At 31.3% G+C, this 10,153-nt stretch overlaps 1 protein-coding gene across 3 annotated transcripts; it reads left to right on the top strand.

Annotated features, from left to right (window-relative positions):
• Positions 1-1,521: 1,521 nt before the first annotated feature.
• LOC101509989 (two-component response regulator-like APRR2) lies at positions 1,522-7,249 on the top strand. 3 transcript variants are annotated; one of them, XM_012718192.3, is made up of 12 exons: positions 1,522-1,884; positions 2,661-2,838; positions 3,357-3,436; positions 3,676-3,742; positions 3,927-3,973; positions 4,208-4,285; positions 4,368-4,895; positions 5,143-5,283; positions 5,374-5,643; positions 5,776-5,844; positions 6,014-6,088; positions 6,293-7,249. In XM_012718192.3, the coding sequence occupies exons 2-12, from the start codon at positions 2,709-2,711 to the stop codon at positions 6,455-6,457; spliced, it is 1,650 nt and encodes a 549-aa protein (XP_012573646.1). In that variant the 5' UTR covers positions 1,522-1,884; positions 2,661-2,708; the 3' UTR covers positions 6,458-7,249. The 3 variants fall into 3 exon arrangements, with proteins under 3 accessions (XP_012573646.1, XP_004508999.1, XP_073219824.1); XM_004508942.4 differs by having other exon boundaries at positions 1,522-1,881; XM_073363723.1 differs by lacking the exons at positions 1,522-1,884; positions 3,927-3,973 and having other exon boundaries at positions 2,779-2,838.
• Positions 7,250-10,153: the final 2,904 nt, after the last annotated feature.

The following is a 10,153-nucleotide window of genomic DNA, read 5'->3' on the forward strand; positions in this document are numbered from 1 at the left end:
TTGCAGTGCAACCCCACTCCACAGGCCACAGGTCGTCACCTGAGTTAATGAGATTGGAATTATTACCTCATGAAATCAAATAATGAGTGGAAGAATAATTATAACACTAATAATACCGCTTTTACTCGTCACATTCAGAGAATCAGAGGTAAACATCGTCTGTTACTTATAAATATGCTCCACACCTTTCACAATGCTACCTCTTGCCGATCAATAAGTCTATAAAGATCTACCTATTTAATCCAAAATTTAAATTAAATGTAATAACTTTTATTAGAATAGTATTATCTTATATATATATATATATATTTTTTTTTTATTCTTTCTAGTTTTATTTTTATTATTTTAATTAAAAAATTTTAAAAACTAATTAAAAATATATTTTTCTATTATTTTAAATTTATCATTTAGTCCATCTAGTAATTTACTAGTTTTACTAAATATTATAAATTTGAAATATAACTTTGAATGTTTTTATCTGTTTGTTATATTTTTTTTTAACATAGGAATTTAAAAATAATTTAAAAAATGTTTTAAATTAAAAAATCTTTTTAGTAATTTCGAAAAAAAACATTTTTTATAACAATTTTTAATAAAAATAATAATAAATTCAAAATGATTTATGTTTTTCTTAAAATCTAAAAAATATAATTTTTAAATTATTAAATACTAGAATAATTTTTTTTTTTTATAACCGGGCCCTTTATCAGCTACTATGATATCAATTAGTTTATCACTAATGATCTATTATTTGATTTTTCATACAAGCCTATATATATTAACTCCTCTAAAAGCATTTTACTGTAATTAGCTTCACTGGGATAGACATTGAAGAACTCTAAGCTTGTCTATAACACTATCCCTGAAGAAACAAGGGGTAATATTGGAATAAAGAAATAAAAAAAAAAGTTTTGAAGAAGTGGCAGAAAGGTTCTTAGAGGCACTCTCTTGTCCTGTGGTCCGCAACTACTACTACTACTACTGATTGCAACTGTTCATTAGTCACAAGCAAACACGGACACCACTTCAACCTTTCTTTCTTTTTTTCTTTATTAGTATTAATAATGCTGTTACAAGAGAAACATCAACAACCCATGTTTTTGTTCAAGGAATTGGAATTCAATTTCTCATTTAGTCCATCTAGTAATTTACTAGTTTTACTAAATATTATAAATTTGAAATATAACTTTGAATGTTTTTATCTGTTTGTTATATTTTTTTTTAACATAGGAATTTAAAAATAATTTAAAAAATGTTTTAAATTAAAAAATCTTTTTAGTAATTTCGAAAAAAAACATTTTTTATAACAATTTTTAATAAAAATAATAATAAATTCAAAATGATTTATGTTTTTCTTAAAATCTAAAAAATATAATTTTTAAATTATTAAATACTAGAATAATTTTTTTTTTTTATAACCGGGCCCTTTATCAGCTACTATGATATCAATTAGTTTATCACTAATGATCTATTATTTGATTTTTCATACAAGCCTATATATATTAACTCCTCTAAAAGCATTTTACTGTAATTAGCTTCACTGGGATAGACATTGAAGAACTCTAAGCTTGTCTATAACACTATCCCTGAAGAAACAAGGGGTAATATTGGAATAAAGAAATAAAAAAAAAAGTTTTGAAGAAGTGGCAGAAAGGTTCTTAGAGGCACTCTCTTGTCCTGTGGTCCGCAACTACTACTACTACTACTGATTGCAACTGTTCATTAGTCACAAGCAAACACGGACACCACTTCAACCTTTCTTTCTTTTTTTCTTTATTAGTATTAATAATGCTGTTACAAGAGAAACATCAACAACCCATGTTTTTGTTCAAGGAATTGGAATTCAATTTCAACTGATCAACCATTTTCTTTTATCATAAGGTAGTAGTATACATATAAACACTCTATAAAAAGAAATACATTTTTTTCCTACTTTTTTTTATGTGCATGATGAATCTCACTCTCTATCTCAAGTGTTTTCTGTTTAGAGAATTCAGATAGTTTTAGTTAGTTTTTCTTTCTACTTTTAATTTTGGGGGTTCTAAATTATGTGCATGCATGTTTACCTTTACTATACCCATTTTAATTTCTTGCTTATTTTCATGGTTCATGCTTATGAATTTCTTGACATGTCCCTTTTTGTTATAAAGTTCTCTTCTTTGATTTTTTTTTAGTGTTCATGAGATCTTAATTATCTGCTTCTTTTTTTCATTACTGTTTTGTGAAAATAACAGCAAATGTGATCTTTTGTACACTACAGAAAAAAAACATTTGTGTGCTGAAAAATTGTTGCTGCATAACACGATCAGAATAGGGTCGCTCTCTTTAACATATTTCGTGTTCTGTCTGAAATTTGCAGAGGTGTACAACCTCAATCAACATTGATAGAAAATCATTCAACAGAAATTATTGAGAATTTGTTTTGTGATCAGGGGGCATGTCATGTCAGTATTCATTTGAATTATGTTTTGGGGTTGTTGATCTTTTCATGGCATGTCACAGTTTACTGTGTTACTCACTAGCTATAGTTATTTGGAGTCTTTTTAACTATTTAAACAAATTTAAGTATACAATGGAGTTTTGAACTTTTGATTTGTTCTTTTTCATTACTTAAATCTAGTAGCTCACTGAATGAATCTTGTGATTTCATGGTTTTGAAGAAAGAATTGGATGTTAATGGGAAACTGAGAAAGGATGCTAATCCAGCTATGGTTTGTACTGCCAATGATTTACAACAATGGAAAGATTTTCCCAAAGGACTCAAGGTTCTTCTCCTTGAGGGAGACAACGCTTCTGCCGCCGAGACAAGAGCAAAGCTTGAGGCCATGGACTATAATGGTAAGAGACTTTTTGGTTTATTTATTTTTTTCGGTTTCGGCGTGTCTCACTTCTTTTTGTACAATGGCATCTGGCAAAGTGTCATTGCTTTAGAATAATAGAATGGCATTGCTTTAGTATCCTTGTATACATTTTGAAAGAACAGATTTTTCCTTTGTTTTTTATGTTCAATAGTTCCATATATGGTAATTCTTTACATGGCTTATGAAGCTGCCTAATTTTCCATCTACCTTAAACTTTTTACTTTATGTGTTGTGTTTTCAAAACAGGATATATGGTCCAAATTGTAAAATGTTGAGTTTGAGTCTTCGCTATTTTTGTAATTCGGTTACTTTTTGAAAGGAAGTTTAATTGAAAATAGTTCTTAAGTATCAGCCAACTATAAGTTGATTTAATTGAGATCCTCGTGTTTTTTTTTTACTCTAATCTCTGTGTCCTGCATCTCCTTGATCTTTCTTTCTTCTACAAGTTTGTCCTTTCTGTTGGTCTGTTTATTAATCCTCAAAGTTTCTATACAGTTTCTACATTCTGTGATGAGAATGAAGCCTTGTCAGTGATTTCAAGTAGACCTGAAGGCTTTCATATAGCCATAGTGGAGGTAATGAACTTTCATTTTCTATACAAATACATGACAAATCATAGTGTAGTAAATTTGAAACTTAGATTTGTATGATTATTGAAAATAATTAGGAGTAACTTGCAATTTTCAAAATGCTAGTCACAGGACGACTTCCTTTATATCCATACTTATTATTTTATTTTTGTATTCAAGTTATAATAGTAATATTATAAAGTAATACAGCTTTGATGATGCTATTTGTAACCTTCCAATTGTAGGTGAGTTCAAGCAGTTGCGAGGGAGGTTTCAAATTTCTTGAGAATGCCAAGGACTTGCCAACTATTAGTAAGTACAGAAACTGAACACAAAATTGCTGGTTTAACTTCTTCGAGTTCTTTAAACCTCCAAGATTTAGTGCCGGTTTATATATACTTCTGAAGAGGCAGTTATGGAAAAAGAAATATTAAAGAATACTTGTTTGTGTTTGTTGCAAGTTTTATAACCAGTAAATTTTCAATTTGTGATGCAGTGACTTCAAACAACCACTGTTTGAACACCATGATGAAGTGCATAGCGGTAAGATTTTGGTTAATGTTCTTCGAGCTAACTCCAATTTTTTGTATATCATTAGTTCATATTTCCGATTGTTGGTCGAATTTTGACAATCTCCTTTAAAATTAGTGCTAATGAAATTAGTTTGATTTGGTTTTTCTGATCTAGTAGTTAACGGAACAGGATCTTTAACTCAATAGCCAATTCGTTTTAATTGTTGCACACCTCTTGACTTTTCGCTACGTTTTCATTTTTAAGCTTGGGGCAGTTGAGTTCCTCAGCAAACCACTCTCTGAAGACAAGCTCAGAAATATCTGGCAGCATGTCGTTCACAAGGTCTGTTGCTATTTGGCACCTGCATTTAGACTTAACATATGATGAGCAAAAAAGTAATTCTTATGTGGTTTATCTCAAGCAGGCATTCAATGCTGGTGTAAGTGCCCAGTCTGAATCGCTGAAACCTGTGAAGGAATCTGTAGTCTCCATCTTGCAGCTCCAAACCAACAATGAACAACACGAAAGTAGAGCCTCAATTGAGTTAGAGAAAGTATCGAGGTTTGGTGACAATGACCGTGAGCATTATCCCGCTCCTTCAACTCCGCAGTTGAAACAGGCGGAAAGATTACTAGATGACGGGGATTGTCAAGAGCAGACTAATTGCTCCACAGAAAAAGAAAGCGGGGAACATGATGGAGAATCTAAATTTATTGAAACTACTTGTGAAAATTTGAATGCTGAAAGTACTCCTCGACAAACGAAATCTGAAATTACTCTGGTTCATAAGGAAGAGGATTTTACAGATGCTTCTAAGTATGAGAGTGTTGTTTTTCGACATCCACAAAATTTGAAGGTTCTCAAAAATAGTGACAGTAATACAACATCTGCAAATAAAGTCGGTGTTCGTAATCATAAATGTGAGATAAAAGCTAATAGGAAGAAGATGAAAGTAAGTTTCTTCATGACATTCATTCTTCTCACAAAACAGTAGCATATGATCCATCATAGACATTAACTTTAATTTAACCAGCTAATGTGACTTCAATCTGATCTTAAAGAATTTTAGTTGATATTCTTTTATATTTTGCATTGTTCATTGTTTATCCATGTAGTTGATGTTTAAGTTTAATCATTTTATGTACAAGCGATCTTATAAACCTGATTATCTTAATATAGTTTTGGTACTTTGGTCTCAGGTAGATTGGACGCCCGAGCTGCACAAAAAGTTTGTAAAGGCAGTGGAACAACTAGGCATTGATCACGCTATTCCTTCTCGAATATTGGATCTAATGAAAGTGGAAGGCTTGACAAGGCATAATGTAGCAAGCCATCTTCAGGTTATTATTTACTTAGCCGCATTTTCCAAAACTATGGAGAATAACTATCTTCCATACCTCATCTGGAACATAATTTTATTGTTGAAACAGAAATATAGAATGCATAAAAGACATATCTTGCCGAAGCAAGAAGATCGGAAATGGCTAAATCAAAGAGATCCAATGCAAAGGAGTTATTGTCTTCAAAGGCCAATTATGCCAAGTCCACCATATTATCCTAACCATACTCTTCCAATAGCTCCTTTATATTCAATGTGGGGACAATCTAGAAATCAAACAGCTAGTATGCAGGTGTGGGGTCATTCTGGTTATCCTTTGTGGCAGCCTACAGAAAGTTGGCACTGGAAATCGTTTCCGGGGGTAATATATTTGTTCAAAACTCAAAGAGGATATAAAACTTTTCTATTCCTATTAGAAACTTTTTTCTCAGGTTTGTTATGTAGAAATTACGGTTATGGTTAAAGTTTGACATGTGATCACTTGATGTTGCAGATGCATTCAGATACATGGGGCTGCCCGGTGCTACCGCCACCTCAACCTCCTAACTTTTCCTTCTCTCATGTGAGTATCATCAAATTGAAGATCTTTACTTTATCTCTCTGCTATTTTTTGTGCTAATGGTTAATACCTGATAATGTAAATATGGGTGCGCTGCATGCAGAATTCGTTTTTGTTAGTTATATAAATTATTTACGGGCGATGCTAACCATATCTTTATATCAAACCGCAGAATATACATGTCTTGAGCAATGCTAATGCAGCAGATTACATGTTTGGCATGCCTAGTTCCTTTGACCATTATCCGGTAATGTAACACTCTCCTTTCAGAGTTTCTTATCATGTGTGTTATTTGTTTGTGTTCTTCGTATCTGATTTCGTTTCAACCAGAGTTGTTGTTCTAATATAAGGATATGACTTGTGTCTACTAAATCATTATTTTTATAAATACTAAATAGATTTTCCATGAACACTTACCATATAGTTAGTCACAATTAATGCATGCATGCAGGCAGAGGAGGTTGTTGACAAGGTTGTGAAGGAGGTAATAAGTAAGCCATGGCTACCTTTGCCTATAGGCCTCAAACCTCCTTCAACGGATAGCGTGTTGGCCGAGATATCAAGACAAGGCAGTTCAACCATCCCTCCAAGCAGCAATGGTTCTATTCCCAGTTGACATGTAAAACAGATGAGTAACCACAAAAAACTGATTCTGATGATGGTGACAAACTTGTATACAAAAAAAAGGGTCCACCAGATCATGACCCTGTTGTGATATTTTTTTTAGTTTCTCAAATTTATCAGGTTCCATCTAGTAGATTGACTGAGAAGAGTAAAGTTGGGACCATTTCGCCGAATTCGGATTGCCAGCAATTAGCAATCACACTCATATTCATACAGTCAGCACATCAGTGGTTGTTGGGTCAAGATCGAATGGTTCAGAATGCAGATTTTTATTTCTATTTTTAAAACTAAAATACGGAATTTGAAATCTCGATCTAACGGTCACCAATGTGCTGCTTGCTTGAATGTGACCGGCCGAATTCAATTTTGTTTTGCCATATTTGGTCCCCCATCACACCACCAACAACCACTTCATACAATAGCATGTTGCAACAACCAAATAGTAGACAATGATCCTATCCATCACCACATGCCAAAACAAAGCAAAAATAAAAATAAAATTGTTAAGTGGGGGACACCCATTAGGCAAATTGGCCGGTTGAGAAGTAGCCACACATTTGTTGAAGTTCACTACAAAAAATTGTGGATGTAAATAGATGCTGATATGGTTGTAAATGTGGTACTTTTAGGAAGCATAAAATAAAAGAGTGATGATAGGTATGTTTTGTTTTTGTATCTCTAAGATGTGAGAATCTAATAATGGAAAGGATAAAGGATAGGAACAATGTTGTGAATAAAGGTGAGTTCAAAGAACACCACCACGGATGCTAACTTTTTGTTCTTATTTTTCAAATTTAATTTTTTCAGATGTTTGCTAAATTCAGAAATTAGTTGTTTCAACCTTCTCAATCTATCAAATTGTCTTTCAGACGACCCTTTTCCACTAAAAATATGAATCTTTTTCTAGTTTTAGAAAAGATCATCAATTCTAATATTTCCCTAGTGTATGTCATGTAGGTAATGTTTTAGGGTTTAAGGTTCCTTAGTGGGTCTGTCACGTGTGGAGAAGACCAAAATAAATTCTACTATGTATGACTTTTTATAAACAGGCCTGGCTTGCAAACATACAACTTAGCGGCAAATAAATATTTTACAAGACTAAAATAATATATTTTACAAGTATAAATAATTTATTTATCTTGATTTTTTTAAATAAACAAAATTTATATTTAACTCAACTGATGTTAAAATATTCAAAAACTTTATTGAAGAATTTTTTATAATATTTTAAATATGATTGCATAAAATAATTTAAAATTTTAAAGATAAAAGATAATTTATATTTTATTTAATATTAGATTAAAAATATTAGTTGAATAATTTTATAGAGACTAAAAAAGATTTGTATCATTTCCATTGTACTTTTCACTTGCTTTTTCTCCATTTTCTTATTAGTTGTTGTTCTCCTTTTGACCATGCTCTTTTTCTTGAGCAAAGTTCTTTTTTTATCTCATTTTCCTGTTGACTGTTGTGTACCAAATAAATAAAATTTATATTTTTTTTAAACTTTCTCCATTGTTCTTTCTTTTATTGGATTTGACAAGAAATTATAAAATCAAATTGACCTAAACTAAAATTTTCAATAATTAATAAATGCATAAACATATTTAATAGTCTTATCCAAGGAAGAGTAGTTGCTGTTCTCGTTTTGACCATGGCAAGATGTGTGATTTGTTGTTGTTCCCTGTTCTCTTGTTTGAATGTTGGTTCATATATTCAGAATGTTGGTTCTAATAAAGCAACGTGGTAATTTCTCCGGCCTTATTTATAACTAAAATTGGATCGATTAAAATTAATATATTTTGTCCAAATTTTATATCAAATAGGTCAATTTTAATTTTAATTGACCAAATTTTACTTATAAATAAGAGTAGAGGTTATATTTTCTAGAACCATCAATTAAAATTCACACTGAGACAACCTGTTGTTTTGCGTGTTACTTGGCTGGGCAGCAGAGAAGCATGCATCTAAATCTGCAGGATTACAGTTTGCGTGGCTACCGTTTTAATGCTTTTGATTATCTTTAGTGTTGGTGTCTATACTTTCAAAGTATTGGGGTATGTATAATTGCAATATATGGACATGGGATAACTAGATTAAAATTGTATGGCATTGGCAAAGTCTAAATTACTCGGGCAATTATATGTATCTTCGTAACATTTTGGGGTCATTCTAGTACATCTTGTGCTTGGATATATTTAGATAAAAATACAATTTTAGTCTCTTATGTTTAATTTAATTTTTGCTTAAATCTTTTGAATTTATTTTTTTCGATTTGTTCCTTTTAGTTACATTCGTTTGCATCGTTAGATATATTAAATTATGCATGCAGTCTTTTAAGTTTGGAAATTTTCTCGAATTATTGTCATAACATGCTAAGATCTAATCGAAACATCGCAACAAGTTGATTGTCCAAATTACTTTGCATGACTAATTTAGAAAAAATAAAATATTTTCTTAGTATAGAAGTTGTACAAACATCTGCTGGTTTGTTTACTGGGCAAAAGAAATATGCTCAGTTGGTCTTGGAGAGGTTTCACAATCCAGTTGGGACTCTAACAGAACCAAAATTGAAGCTTTCAAGTGATCTTGATGGAGAGAGGATTGATAGTACATACTTCAAACAAATTGTTGGAAGTTTAACGTATTTAACAACCACTAGGTCTGATATTTTGTATGTTGTGTTTGATTAGTAGGTATATGGAAAGACCAACAAAGTTGCATTTCAGAATTGCAAAAAGGGTGTTTTGTTACTTGAAAGGAACAATAGGTTTTGGTATTTTCTATAAGAAAAGGAAGGATATGTTTTGATAGGTTTCATTGATCCTTCAGGTTGAAGGGATTGAATGTATCTACTGAGTTGATGGTAAACTATGATAAATTGGTTGTTGTGTTTTGTTTTTCTGTTAATTTGTTTTGTTTTCATCACTTTACGTTAGCCTTATTAAAACAGTTTTAAAATAAAACACAATTAAAATCCTTTTTTTCTTGGTATTTTCGTTCTACAATCAGTTGTAGCCTAACTATTTTGGAGAACTTTTAATCTAGAAACTAAGGTTTGAAATATGGATAACATTTTCTCAAGGTCTTCATCTTCTTTCATCTAGAAAATTTCATACTTTTTGACAATGAGATTTGTCTTAGCTTCTCGTACGTGTTTACTTCCTTCATAGTTGAGAACCAAAGCGTCAAAATTGCTTTGTGTTGTTTGTTGTTGCACTTTTCAAAATCTTTGAAGGTGATTGCATTCATCATAAAGGTTCTGCCTTTATGATGCATCTTGTATTGCTTCTTTTGTTCAACATTGAGATCTTTTCTAAGTATTTCAACACCTGCAACATCTTTTGAAGTCTTATAACCATCTTTCAACTATGTCCCAAAGTTCAAGATCATAGGTGATTTAGAAACTTCTCAACTTGTCCTTACAATATTGAAATTTTTCCTCATCAAATAGAGGATGCGTGTTTGCTTCATCACCAAAGTTAGTCATAATAAAAAAAAAAAAAAATCTTTACTCAAACACAATTAAGTGCTTAGCCTTGAGACTGAGCTCTAATACTAATTGGAGAGGGAAAAACACAAGAAAGTGGGTTTAAATTATGTTTTTAAGATTTCAAAAATCTTTTGATAAAAGAAATAATAAAGTAAATTGTGATAAAAACTAAAATAAATAAAGAGATAGGGAAAG

Source organism: Cicer arietinum, chromosome 7, assembly GCF_000331145.2.
Source record: "Cicer arietinum cultivar CDC Frontier isolate Library 1 chromosome 7, Cicar.CDCFrontier_v2.0, whole genome shotgun sequence".
Classification (NCBI taxonomy): Eukaryota; Viridiplantae; Streptophyta; class Magnoliopsida; order Fabales; family Fabaceae; genus Cicer; species Cicer arietinum.

Excerpts from the sequence above, each read along its gene's own strand:
- LOC101509989 (XM_012718192.3), top strand. The coding sequence starts at position 2,709 with ATGGTTTGTACTGCCAATGATTTACAACAATGGAAAGATTTTCCCAAA. Across the intron at positions 2,839-3,356 it reads TGAGGCCATGGACTATAATG|TTTCTACATTCTGTGATGAG; the intron begins GTAAGAGACTTT and ends GTTTCTATACAG. Across the intron at positions 4,896-5,142 it reads CTAATAGGAAGAAGATGAAA|GTAGATTGGACGCCCGAGCT; the intron begins GTAAGTTTCTTC and ends CTTTGGTCTCAG.